Genomic DNA, 14,962 nt, shown 5'->3' on the forward strand with positions numbered 1-14,962 from the left:
CATTCTTTGTCACAAAGGGGCAACTCTCTGGGTAGGGAAGGAAGGAAGGACATATTTAGAAATGAAGGTAATCTAAAAAGTATCAACAAATATTTTTTTAAAAAATACCCTCCCTTCTACTTTTAAACAAGAAAGGCAGAGCACATGCATTCAAATATGACTGTCTCCTTCAACGAGTCACCTTTAGAGCCTATATATTCATTTCAACAATGCTTCTGCTCAAAACATTTCTGAAACTCATATTTTGGAACTATCTTCAGAACTACTTTAATAAGTCAAGTAATAAAATTAATTTCATTATAGGCATGCTATTAGATTTTATTTTAGCTAGATTTGTATAGCACGTCAATGTTTACAAAGTGCTTTACAAATATTCTTTCAATTAATACTTACAATAACCCTGGGAGTTAGGTGCTATTATTATCCTCATTTTACAGATGAAGAAACTGAGGCAGACAGAAATTAAGTAACTTGTCCAGGAGCACACAACTATGAAGTGTCTGAGGTTAGATCTTAACTGAGGTCTCCTTGACCCCAGTTCTAGCACTTTATTCACTGTGTCAACTACCTGCTTCTACCTCATCTTTTTTTCTTATGAAGAGTGTTAGTGAAGACTGGTCTTACCAAGCTTGACCTAATTCATGTTATTTATCTCCTGAAAATTTTAGCAAGCTTCCAAAAAACAAATTCATTCAAGGACTTATAGCTCTTATAGTATTATTAGAAGTATTGGGAGGAATGCCATGATCACTAGAAATAATAAATGTACCCTAATAGACCTTATAGTCAGTGTCTATTTTAAAATGGATACAACTATTTGAATTAATTTTGATGTGATTCTTTAAAAATATCTCATGATGTAGCATATTGTAGTGTTAAGAACAGTGGTCTGGAGATAAGACTTAGATTCAGTTCCAGCCTCAATTACTTGCTAACAGTATGACTTTAGGAAAATAATTTCTTTGAATCTCAGTTTTCTCATCTGCAAAATGGCAATAATAATATTTGTACTACCCATAGTACTGAGTTGTGACAAAAGTTCTTTGTAAATCATAATGTGTTATGGAAATATTTGACTTTTTATACTCGTGTTACAATTACATGGCTAGAGAAAGAAGTATAGAGAGAGGATGATAATATTATATATTGCTGGAATTGTGCACTTTTATTAAAGTTAATATATAAGCTCTTAGTTAAATATAATTTTAGTAGCCTAATGATGTATGAAGACTATCTGATTACTTTGTGAGTCTGTGGGAGAGGCAATATCATGGTGACTAGACATTTCGACATACCCATGATTTCATCTTTCCCTGATGCAAATTTGAACACCTCATTCCATAGCATTATTTCCCATGTCTTGCCACAAATCTTCCATAGAGAGGCTGTTAATTTAACCCACTTCCTTTGATTCCTTCAATAGTTTCTGGGCACTATTGCACTACTTAGGCTGTTTGTTGTGTCTCATTCTTGTTACAGGGGCAGATAGTTGGTATAAAGAGTGCTGGGCCTGGAGTCAAGAGGACTCATCTTCTAGAATTCAAATCTGGCCTCAGACACTTACTAGCTGTGTGACCCTGGGTAAGTCACTTAACCCTGTTTACCTCAGTTTCCTCAATTGTAAAATGATTTGGAGAAGGAAATGGCAAATCACTCCAGTATCTTTGCCTGGAAAACCCAAAAGAGGTTACAAAGAGTTGGACATCACTAAACAATAGCAAATTTTTGTTACTTGACTAGCCCACCCCCTTTGTTATCTCTGCATGGCCTTGATGATGTTTTCTACATTATTTCCAACAAGCAAAGCATTATTTTCAAGTAATTATCAGATTATTAAAAATCCTTCTATTGTTATCATTTTAATATGTTTAAAATGCACATATTTTCTATTTCATCAAAAGCCTATTCTGCAATTATTGACATGGTCTTCTTACTATTTTCATGGATTTTCCTATCAATGAGATATATAATACTAGTTGTTTTCCTAAAATGAATCATGCTTGCATACCGGATATGAGTCCTACTTGAATACAGTGAATCAGTTTCTTAAACATTGCATTATTCTTTTCTTCCAGTATTTATTTGGTATTTTTGCACCAATATTCATTAATTATATTGGCTTATCTTCCACAATCTGCACTGTTGCCTCATCATGGTGTGGATGCAACCCTGTGTTTTCAAAGGCTATTCCAATAGATTGTAAGCAGTGGCCATTACAACCACACTGGAAAGGACTGTGTAGTCTCTTCAATAGACTGAGTCTACTTTATGAGAACAAGGCTGGCAAAATATGGAGAAGTCAATCATTAGTATGCTGACCACTTAGTGATGAATTCTTTGTCTATGGTAGCCCATGGGTAATGAGTTGGGTCCAGGATTAAACAGGAAGAAAGTAGGCTGGATTGTCTTTGAGAAACTGCAAAAATTCCTCCTTTAATAATCCCAAACTTCTTCCAGGCACAAGGTGCATCTTTTAAATAGCACTTCTCTATTAGTGTTGCTGTATGATTTCAATTCATGAAACATTATAGTCTCTGAAGACTTAAGAATGAGTAACACATAGAAGACTATAGATAGGCTTATTATGGGTAAGATCAAGCTATGTGACAAATAAGAAACTATGAGGGAGAATCAGAATAAAGAATGACATCAAGAAAATGTATGATAGAAAAAAATGATGGGCTGGTCTTTTGGTGAGAGGGGGATAATGAGATAAGTACATGTGTTCCACTGATATCCTTAATATGTCAGAAAAAACTGAGGAAGGTCCCTAAGCATGTTGAGTGGAGATTCTGCAGTAAACTTATGGGATAAAGGGGATAAGAGTAGCATAGAATGGTCATACATTGATTGATTGTGGTCCATATAATAGGAGGAACATTCACATCAATGAGGTCACAGATCTGTTTCAATATATGAGTCTACATATAATATTCTAGCTCATTCTACTTAAAATTTTTTAAACAAGTATTTATTAAGTGATTACTATATTCCAGGCGCTGTGCTAAGTGCTTTATAAAAATCATCTCATTTTATCCTCACTGTAACCCTGGGAGGTAGGTGCTAGTGTCACCTCCATCGTATAGATGAAAAAAACTGAGGCAAACAGAGGTTAAGTGACTTGCCCAGGGTCACACGACTACTAAGTGTCTGAGGTTAGTTTTAAACTAAGGGCTTTCTCAGTCTAAGTTTAGGGCTCTATTCATAGTATCAACTAGATGCCTCTGTTTTTAGTCATATGGAAACTGTAATTAATACATTTTTGATATATGATATTTTTCTTCTTAGTTGCTTGCAAAATTCTCTGCAATTGTAGTTTTAGAGTTTGAAACAATGTTAGTGTGAAATGAATCTGGGATTTATCTCTGTTGGTATCCTGTGGATTCTGTCAATTTGCAATCTATCCCTTAATTTTAATAAATCCATGAAATTTGGGGGTATGAGTTATTAAAAATATTATGGTCAGATTCCATCTTTATTCATATTTTTGGGTAGTTCAATAACTCTTAGAATATGTGTGACAATACTTTTTCTTATCAAGATGTCACTTTATTCTAGTTATGTTAATGTTTGTTTTGCTGTTTGGTCTGTTTCTGCTATTTTGTAATCCAATGTAACAATTAATTTCTCAATAAATCTATAGTTTTATTTATATTATCCATGGATAATTCCAAGTTGTTAGTTTCATTATGAGATTTTCATCTTTGTAGTCTTGCTTTTTTCATTTAGTGTACTTATTATTCCTTATTTGCTTCATTTAAGATAGTATCCAAGCCACCTTTCTATTTAGCTATGATTTCTTTATACCTTCTGGTGTCATTTATCGGAAGGTCCTCGTATAGAGTATAGATGTATAGATATGATTAATTTCCTCCAGTAACACACTCAGTGGGGGAGAAGGCAGGCTTTGAGCATGCACAGACACAGTCTATCTAATATTAGTATAGAGCTGTTTCTGGCCATAATGAATCAGAGGCGGTACTATGTGATGACAAATTTTCTCCTTGGCTGAAGACTTAGAGGAACCAATGGCTTAGAAGTTAGTCAGCCAGAACTGAATATACACAGAAGAGGTAAAGCATCCATTGGCTAAAAGGAACACTCAGTTCATTAGTTATTATGGCAATGATTGAGATAACAACTTCTTAACCAAAAAACAAAAGATGCTCATTTTTCAAATACTTCTCAATGGTTCTGATGAGATATTCCAAGTGTATCTGACTACTTCTTTTCGGTTTATGTATCTTAAATTGAGTTAACAATGAAGGCTACTTTCTTTTGTACCTGGTTGTCTTCCAAATCTCTTGTCTTTGCTTCTCTAAGATTGGTATAATTGGTTTAAAATCCATCATCATACTACTAGTAGAAAAGCTAATCCCACTAATCCAAACCCTGCCACTGCCATCGTTATACAGAGAGTACTGCTTGGGTCACTTGGTGGGGTGCTGGCTTTTTGCTGATGTGCTGGTGAAAGGCAGTACAGCCTCCTAACTTCTGCAGCCATGTCCCCTTTTACTCCAGAAAGTTGCAGTTTTTAAGCAAGGATCTAGCTGGTTTCTCTGCAGGGCCACTGCATTCTTTCTTCCCTATGCTGTTCCTTAGACTTCACCAGTGCCCTGGCAAAAGCCGCCAGCACCTCCAGGTGGCATCACTTGAATGTATGGTCCTCACATATCTTCACTGACCCCTGAGTAAAGGCTTGCTTAGGAGTTGGGTAGTCTCTTTCCTTGGTACCTTCCAGGAGGCAGGACTCTGAGCTGTCCAGAGGGTCAGGTATGTCCTTCTTCCTAGCTGGCCCAGCACATGATTGCTTCTGGGTTTTTTTGGGGGGAGGGGGAGGAAATCGGGGTTAAGTGACTTGACCAGGGTCACACAGCTAGTAAGTGTTCTGTTTTGCTGTGTGTGTGCTTATTCTTTCCTGACCTTAGGCAAACAAGTATCCCAAGCTGGATGTGTCCAGTCAGTAACTGTGAGAATTCAGGATGTGAGAAAGAGTATCAGAGATCTCACTGGCAAACAGAGGCAGTAGGAATGCCCTCTGGAGAAGCACCCTCAGACAGATGTGGAAAGACCAGGGGAAGGCAACAGCTTCAGGGAGTGACACCCCCATAGTGGGGAAAGAGAAATGCTGGCGGTGGACTCAACAGAGGCAATAACTCTCAAAGCTGGTCCCCTGCAGGGAGCTTCATTTAAGGGAAGCTTGATGAGGACTTAGAGAAAAGGACTTCCATTGCCCCATGTAGTTGTCCCCACACATAGACTGCTGGGCCTGGAGTCAGAAGACCTGAGTTCAAATCTGGCCTCAGATACTTACTATCTGTGTTGTGCCTTCACAGATGATCAAAGTTTTGGACAGTTTAGGCCATATGGTCATACACTTCAGGTGAGACTGGGAGAAAGTCTGAAACTCTACCATGCAATCTTTTTGACACAATAAATGATGGAGTACAGTATGCCAGAAAGAGTGATTGTCTACTTACTTGAGTTTGGTAGCATGATCCTTGCAACCTACATCTGAACCCATGTACTTATTCATAGGTCCTTGATTTGAAATAATCTTTTCCCAATAAGGGAGCCACATAATCTAGTAGGGACTCCAAGCCTCAGGGCACTGGGGTGCTAGTGGAAGTGGTATTATGGGCCACAGATTTGCTGATATACTCTTTCAGTTTGTCAATGATCATACTAATGGCTTTTAAAGAGGGCATTGGTAGCTCAAGCCTGAGAAGTTATTCTCTAGGGACAATTCCATTCTAAGGGGTGTGTGTGTGTGTGTGTGTGTGTGTGTGTGTGTGTATTCCACCTTTGGTTAAGCTGGTGTTTTAGGGATTAGGACTTTATAGAGCAGTGAAATGTTGGGTCACAGGTAGGGGTGGAAGCCCAAACCGGCTTTCAATGGTAAGGGTAACTACTTGTGAGTGGAGACAGATGAAGGGGAAAGAAGAGGGTAGAGGTGCTGCCCCTGCTAGTCAGGGGTCTAGTTCTTTCAAGCATACTCCATCCCAGGCCATCACAGTTGTCTTGACTTCTGTCTTGCCACTGGACTTCCATGAAAGTAAGGCTGATGAATTTGCCTCACTTAAGTCCAATTCATGTGCAAGTTAAGACATCCTCTTGTGATTTCACTGGTGCTCTTCAAGGCCCTTTGTCACCCTAATTGCCTTTTCTTGACTTGCTTTAGCTCATCACTGTCCTTTCTTAAATGTGATGCCCATGACTGGATTAAATAAGTAGTTCAAGGGGGAAAAAGTAGCTGGGATAAAATTTTTAGCTATATTTAGGAAAGGTTTAGTAATATTCTACCTTACCTTGTTTTGCTCAACATTAAGCAACATTAGTCGAAGATTCTGAGGACTGGTTCCAGTAAAATAAATTTCATAAGATTTGTTTAGAGCAACAATACTGTGAAATAGTGACAACCTCCTCTGACATGTGTATCCAGCACACCAGCCATGATCCTGTGGACCTAAAAAACAATAAAAGGTCACCTTTATCCAATCTCAAAAATGTATTATAAACCTCTCTAAGAAAATTTAGGATAATTAGCCTGAATTATGCAATTAAGTCCTTGTTAAACATAATACTTGCAAAAAACTTTGTATGATAATTAACCTTATAAGGAAAATAGCCATAATGAAGCTCAACATTTGTATAAAATTATCAGAGTGGAACTTATTATCCTTACCCCAAAGTGCACCCCTCTTCAGGTCACTATCATCTGTCTGTCTAGTCAAAAGAATAGAAATCTTAGAGTCATCTTCAACTCCTCATTTTCCCCACATATCTAAATGATTGTAAGTTTTGTTGATTCTACCTCCATATTATGTCTCACATCTATTTTTTTCCATTTTCCATTTACACTACAACCTTTCAAGTTCAGGCCCTCATCACTTCTTGCAAGGAACATTGCAAAAGCCTCTAGATTGGTCCCTACTACATGCCCATCCCCTCTTCAATTCATCTTCCACATAGCTTTCAAAGCACAGATCTGACCATCTCACTCCCCTGTTCAAAAAACTCCAGTGACTTCCTATTACACCTGGGATTCAACAGAAGCTCCTCTGTTTGGCATTTAAATCCCTTTCCAATCTGGATCTAACTTACTTATCTAGGCATATTAAGTCAAAATGCTCTTAGTCTACTTCGAGTCCAGCCAAATTTGTCTTTTTGCTGTTCCTCACATATGACATTCCATTCTGGTCTTCATGCCTTTGAATAAACTTGTCCCCATTGCTAGAATGCATTCTCTCCTCCCTTCTGTTTCTTAGAATCCCTAATTTTCTTCAAAGTCCATTTCAAATGCTACCTCCTTGGGCCTCCTCCTCAAAATTACCTTTTATTTATTTTATTTGCATTTTATGTGTAGTTACATGAGTACATGTGGTTTATTTCTATAGAACATAAGTTCGTCGAGGGCAGGGAATCTTTCATTTTTCTCTCTGTGCCCTCAGTCCCTAGCCCAGTGCCAAGTACATAGTAGCTACTTAGTACATTGTGAAGGCTGTAAGCCCCATGCACTCAGGCTTTAGAGCTAACCTGTTATTTTTCCCTTTCTTAGACTATGTTTATTAGATGCTGTAACACAAGCAATTTTTGTGCACAGCAAAACATTGCTTTAGAGAACTACATAGGTTCTAAGTGGGATAAAAGTTGTCAATGCAGAGTTAAATGAAGAATCCTACATAAAGTATTCTAAGTGTGACTAGTCTAAAGTAAATTTTCAGGTATGTTACTGAACTTATAATGAACAAGAGTGAAGTAGGCAGCACTGTTATATTTTTCAATGGAAATTCCTTTTAATTTCCATTAATTTAAATTCCATTAATTTTATAACCTTTGTCATGATTCCTAAGACTCTTAGATATTCACTAATACTTGTATATAATGTTACTTTAAACATTTTAACCTCTTAATTTGGTGTTATGATGGAGTTAACTTTTTGATGTTATTCTGTGCAATGGGCAATTTTTATATGCTTCCTCTTGTTAAATGATTGATTAATACAAATGAATACAAGTGAGGAAATGGACTTTGAGTGGTTCAGTGACTTGACCATGGACATAAAGCTTGTGAATGTTCCAGGAACAATTTGAACTCAGGTTTTGCTTAACTTCAGGCATTAAACCCCATTACCTTGTTAGAAGATCTTTACAGATATTTAGAAGATAGGATATTTGGGAGCCTTATGATCACATCTCAAGAATGATCTCATATTTTTTACTTCATTCTAAAAAAATGGAATCTTTATGAAATCTGTTGTCCTTTTCCTGAACATCAGCTACAGAAATCTGATGTAAATGGAGTAAGCTTCAGCACCCAATTGGACTAAAGGAAATTCTGTCCATTCGGCAAGAACATTCAATGGAGCAGCTCCTGTTCTTAACCCATGGATAGTCTACTCAGAGCGTAATGGATGCCTTTCCATTCAGGCCCAGGTTTTTTGGTTATAGGTATGCCATATTAAAGTCCAATGTTCATAGAAAAAAATATTTCCCCATTACTTCAATTTTGAAGTGTCTGGGATAATAAATGTATGAAACACTGACTGAAATACTGAATAATGGATCTTGATATATTTATTCATAAGCTTTTATTGAATTTCCTGCCTTCACGAAGAATTATCAATATTCAGAGCTGAACTTCAGTCAGAATTATAAATCGATCCAAATTTAGAATGCAAAAGTAATGCATTTCCCCAAGTGAGTCTTTTATTTATCAACGTATGGGAACATATCCTACTTTGGTAACATCACTTTTGTGTCCTTGATGTGTATGTATTGGGATGGGAGGGTGAGGAATGGGATTGAGCAAATCTACTAGGTATGTAGGTATGGGTTAGAAAGAAAAATATAAAAAACACACCATAAAACATATGAAACCTGAGTTTTATATGGGTGTTGTAGTGGATAGAGAGCTGGACTTAAGAGTCAAGAAGACCTGATTTGAAATCCTACCTTTGTGACTAGCTTTGTGACCTTGGGCAAATCACTTAACCTCTCTCAGCCTCAGTTTCCTCATCTATAAAATGGAAATAACAATATGACCTAACAGAGTTGTCATGAAGATCAAACGAGATAAAATATGTAAAGTTCTTTACACACCTTAAAGTGCTATATAAATTATTTCATTAATTATGATTATAATAATTATTGTTATTGATAAGTTCAAGTCTGAATGAATCCCACATATTTCTATATTGTATACTATGCTATCATATAAGTGGATCCAAATCCATGGAGTTGGGGGAGGGGGAGGTGTGGGTAGTGAGTGGACCATAGCACCTATAACCAGCATAGTCTCTTGTATATAATAGGTACTCTATAAAGGTTTTCTGATTTAAATTGCATTAAATGGACCTAATCAGGATTCAACTATGCTAGGGCCAGCTGAGAATAGCTTTGGTGGATGTAAGCCATTAGTTCCATATCTTTAGGGAGTTTGTAAGACTGATTATACTCTAATTTCGAAGATGTACCTTAAAGTTTTTTTCCCAGAATGAAAAATTTCCAGGTTCTAGATAACTCCCTTGCAGTTCTCTAAATGTCCTTTATTGAATGTTATTTATCTTTTAGTTCATATAAGGCAAATGATAGTTTTAAAGAGTCAGGAATATTTTCTCCTGTTTATTTTTAGTCAACTTTTCCCAATACAAATAGGAAGAGCATGATTACATGTTTGTTTGTTTGTTTTAATGTGGTCAATTTGAAATAGTTGCTCTAATTCACTAATGAGTCTGGACATCTAAGAAGTCTTTTTCTTGAATATAGATTTTTTTTAAACTTGGAAGTAGAAAACATGGAAGGAGAAGATTTGGGTTAAGAAAGTGCAGTGAATATTTATTTATAGAATAGTTAAAAATTTAGCAGTTATCTGTAGCCCATTTTGATTGAATACTCACCATTAATTAGATCAACATAACCATCAGCAAATACAGCCACTGGAGAAAGTCTTCGTATTTCTGTATCAGAATCCAGGCTTTCAATAACCATCATGGCATATTCCATCCCAAAGCATTGATAACTCTGCCACTCAGATATATATTTACAGGTAGAATCTCTAATGATTCCTAGAATCAGGTACATATACAATTTTGTCAATGAAAACAAAATCTTTTCAGATTCATGAATTATTTCTTACTATAACAACGATAAACAGTTTATTAAGGAAAGGCTATTCCCAGCTATTGGCCAAGTACGTTTCCATTGCAAAGAACATGTTTTGCTTTAAAAACAAGAAAATCTCCTCAAACCTTTATATGGTGCTTTCTCTGAAACAGGTATTTTGCTGCCATTCAAGTATGTGAGCATCACTTTAGGAATTCTATAGTCTCCCACTCCAAGCTGATTATTTCCATTCCATTCATATTCAGCTTGGGGTATCACTGAACCAGGTCTCCCCAGGAAAGACCCATCAATGTCTTTAAGAAAAGCTTTCTTTTTGGCATCACAGACCATGTCTACACAATCTGATGGATTTACTTTACTGGTAAAAAAAAAAGGCAAAATTAATCATTACTTTGTAACATCATTACTCACTCACTTGCTCATCAACATCCCACTGAATATTTTTGAATATTCACTCTAACTGAATACCATATGTAACTAATATTTTGTTGAAGTCTGTATTTCATCAATTTATTTTTGGTCAATTATTGTGAATTTCTTTAAAATTTCAGTAAGGCAAACTATATTTATGGAATATGATAACAAAATGATTTGGGCATGCCAAATATCATTGAGTTTAATGTTTGTTTAATGTTTGTGGAGTGTTTGCAATATTCCATGTATTTATTTACCAAGCATGTAAGTGTTATTATGTTCAGAACAGAACAGAATTGCCTTTCTTTGTATTCCCCATGCTTAGCATACTGCCTGGCATGTAGTAGGCATTTCATAAATGTTTGTTGACTAATTGATAGGATATTAAAATACCCCTTCCATTGGTGCTTTTCTTATTTTCTTATTAGGAAGCAGCAGACTCAAACAGGATTGATAGTCATTAGTATTAGTAACCATTGCTTTAAAGCAGCAATTCTCAAACTATGATATGAGAACCTCTGAGGGGCCCCAAGAATCTTTTGGGTATGTGTGGGGTGAGTTTCATGAAGGGCCCATGAGAACAAAGCCACAAGAGATCTTCATATTCATACTAAGACTTCCCCCCCCTTTTTTACATGGCTACAAACACAAGTGGTGCTGAAAAGTGTTAATTTTTTTTTACTCATGTTTTGTCCTGAACAACTGTATAACATTTGCATTGATGGAGCAAAAGCAAAAGTGGGTAAAACTGTTGGCACCATAGCAAGAATCAAGTCAGTGACACCAAACTGTACTAGTAGTCATTGTATTCTTTACTGCCACACATTTGCAGTTTAAAAAAAATGCAGTTTCACTTAAGAAGGTCCTTGATGAAGCAATGAAAATATTAATTTTATTATATCTCAACTATTCAATACATCTCTTTTTAGTGGTCTGTGTGATGAAGTGGGAAGTACACATTAAGTATTTCTGCTGCCTACCAAAGTCCAATGGCTGTCTCAAGGAGAAGTACTTGTGTGATTGTTTGAGTTTCAAGTTGAACTTGCTGCTTTTTTTCATTAAATACCATTTTTACCTGAAAGAACAACTAACAGACAAACTATAGTTGTTCAGATGGGTATCTGGCAGACATTTTCTCAAAAATGAATGAAGTAAGCCTGTCACTTCAAGGAAGATAACTGAAAACATTTGTTGCTAATGATAAAATTCAAGGTTGTGAGTGAAAATTAATTTTGGAAAATGTGTACCTGCTTAGTAGCATTCCAATACTTCAAACTTTTCTGATGAGATTGGTGGTGATATTTGTGATTGTAATTTTTTGTATGGTATAATGAAATGTGCCAACACTTGGAAGATCAGCATAACTCACTGAACCAACATTTCCCATATGACCAATATGTGACCAAATCATGTCTGAATAAAAAATACATTCAAGGGGCAAGATTGACTTATGAATTTTAATGTAATAGCATATCAAAAGTTCATTAATAGTCATATCAATTCATGTTATTCATTGCAATTAACCTTTAAGAAACTACTACTTGTTGAGTGTTGGTATAGTATCAAAGAATAATATCCTCGATTATCTGAAAAAAAAAAACCTATTAAAGTATTCCTCCCTTTTCCAACTGCATATCTTCCTGAGGCCTGATTTTCTTCATATGCTTAAACTAGAACAACCTATTAAAATAGGCTGAATACTACTGTGCTGTAAGAAATGGTAAGCTCGATAAGCTTAGAAAAACATGGACAGACTTGCATGAAATAATGAAAGGCAAAATGAACAGAACCAAGAGAACATTGTATACAGTAACAGCAATATTCTTTTAAGAACAACTCTGAGTGAATAAATCATTTTGACTTTTATAAATACCCAAATTAACTACAAAGGGCATATGAAGGAATATGCTATCTGTATCCAGAGAAAGAACTGATAAATAGAAGTATATATAGAATGATTTTACATATATATATATATTATATATATATATATACACATATTTGTGTCTAATGGTAGACACATCTCTAGGCTGGGGGAGGAGAAGGAAAAAAAAGAAATTTATATTACAACTTTATTATATATTTAAAAGGAATAGCAAGTTGTACATAAAAGATTTATAGTTTCATGTGCAATCACTTTTTTTATTATTATACTAAAATGAAAATACTTATTTTATTCCATAAATTAAAAATAAAATAAATTTTAAAAATAGATTGAATGAAGAAGCAAATATGAGAATTCAGTCATCTTCTATTAAGCCAAACATTAGAGAGAAATTAATAAAAATGTGAAATAATTCCATTTTTTCCATTTTTTTTTGTTTTGGAAAACATTCATTTTCATTACATATGTTATTTGTGTCAATACAGTGGGTTTATTATTATTTTTTAAGGAATAACATTTTAACATTATCAATTTTTATTTCTAATATGATAATGATATATATATATATAAAACCCAACATAAAGAAAAGTTTTTTGAGGTCTTTGATGATTTTAAGAGTATAAAGCTATTATAAAATGAAGAAGTTTAAGAATTGCTGCTTTAAAGCAAGGGAAATGGGAATAAGCATTTATTAAATACCTACCATGTGCCAGGCTCTGTTCTAAGTGTTTTACAAGTATCTTTTCTCCTCACAACCACCCTATGAGGTAGATGCTATTATTATCCCTGTTTTGCAATTGAGGAAATTGAGGCAGACATAGGTTAATTGACTTGTCCAGGGTCAAACAGCTGTCTGAGGCAAGATTTGAACACAGGTCTTCCTGACTCCAGCAGTGCATGCCTCAAATGTCACTGCTTTACACTCTACATTAGTAGAATTTCTGGAGAGGAGGTTTGGAGGATTAATTTATAGAGGAGATGAGAGCTGATTACTGCAGATGAAATTTGATGGATAATCTTAAAAAGCATGGTATAGTAGGCAAAAAGTCATCGCAGAAGGAAAGGTAGAAGGATTATTTTTATGGTCTTTGCGATCCATTTAAGCAAATCAGAATGCAAGGTTGGGAAACCTGCAGCCTTGGGGCCACGTATGGCTCTCTAGGTTCTCAAATGCGGCCTTTTGACTCAATCCAAACTTCAGGTTTCCCAGCCCTGGATAGTGTATTTCTGTAAAGCAATATGATCATTTGTAAATCCCTGAACAAGAAGATGACCAATTGTGATCTCTTGTGAATTTCTCTATTCCTTTGGTGTTTCTTTAGATGGGTACTGTTTTTGCTCCACTTAGAGTCGATTAGTATCATCATTAAATGATACCCTGAAGTCACACTGAAAGCTAGTTTGGTTGGTTAGGAGATTCAAGATTAATCTTGGAATGAGGAGACCTGGTTTATACTGCTTTACACATTTATTAGCTACGTGGTCAGTATGAGCAAGTCATTCACTTAACCTCTCAGAACATCAGTTTCCTTGTATACATGAAAGAGATAATTGTACTTGTATTATCTACCTTGTTGTGAGGAATGTCCTTGTCATAGGTGAAATGTGTCATATGCAAATTACTACTATTGATTTTATTAAACAAACCAAATATCATTTTGATCCTTTTCTTTATCACCTATATATTAACTTAAACTTTCAATTTGAGAATTATGGAACTTGATAATAATGAAATAACAATATATAAAGAATCAGAATTGAAGGGGACCTAAATAACAATGGAAAAATATATAATGGGCCTAAGCAGGCTGTAACATGCTATAGCATGTTACATGTTCGTATGTTACCAATGATAGTAGCTGGTATGCATGATATTGCAAACGTACACACACCCATACAGAAGTCTTCAAGGAGATATAAGACTAGAAAAAGAAAACATACCTGTCATGAAGCAAGAGTAAAGAATAAGCCAGAGATGTACAATCCACTTGTGCTGATATCAACAAAATATCAAAAAAAAAAAAAGCAAGCCTCTAGCACTATGGTTTAATACTTTAAGGAAGATTTATAGAAAGACATGAGCAAGAATAGCAGGGGAATAGAAGGCATAGATGAGTTGTGATTTGCTAGGGGAGGTATCCACTGGGATGAAATTAGAGATTTGTAGGGATTTTTAAAAGTGATGGATTTTACATTGTATACTTTGTATTAGCTCAAACACATTGAGGGCATTTTCATTTCATTCAATCATACAAACAGTAATCATTAGTTACACTACTTAGGAAAAAAATGTATTTCTTAATATAGATCATAATTTTGTAAAATGGCAGAAATCTTATATTTCCCTATATCAGAAGTTTGTAAAGGGTACTGTGAATGGCATAATGCATTTACCCAGCATCCTCTGATCTACTCTACTATCTAGGTCTTTTATCCAGCTCTGAGGTGCCACAGAATCAAATAAACAGAAGAGAATCTCTAACAAAATGGTAACATTTTTGTATCATATTTAGCATTATACATTCTTCTAAGAAACCAA

At 35.3% G+C, this 14,962-nt stretch overlaps 1 protein-coding gene across 1 annotated transcript in view; it reads right to left on the reverse strand.

Moving 5' to 3' along the window:
• The window catches only part of PKHD1L1 (PKHD1 like 1), a 201,501-nt gene that overhangs the window by 19,888 nt on the left and 166,651 nt on the right, over positions 1-14,962 (reverse strand). Inside the window, exons 69-71 of the mRNA XM_027854060.1 lie at positions 10,250-10,482; positions 9,899-10,066; positions 6,309-6,466 (exon numbers count right to left, since the gene is read on the reverse strand). Coding sequence (XP_027709861.1) covers positions 6,309-6,466; positions 9,899-10,066; positions 10,250-10,482 — 559 coding nt within the window. The remainder of the gene's footprint in view (positions 1-6,308; positions 6,467-9,898; positions 10,067-10,249; positions 10,483-14,962) is intronic.

This window comes from Vombatus ursinus, unplaced genomic scaffold (genome assembly GCF_900497805.2).
Source record: "Vombatus ursinus unplaced genomic scaffold, bare-nosed wombat genome assembly UNPS02010284.1, whole genome shotgun sequence".
NCBI lineage: Eukaryota > Metazoa > Chordata > Mammalia > Diprotodontia > Vombatidae > Vombatus > Vombatus ursinus.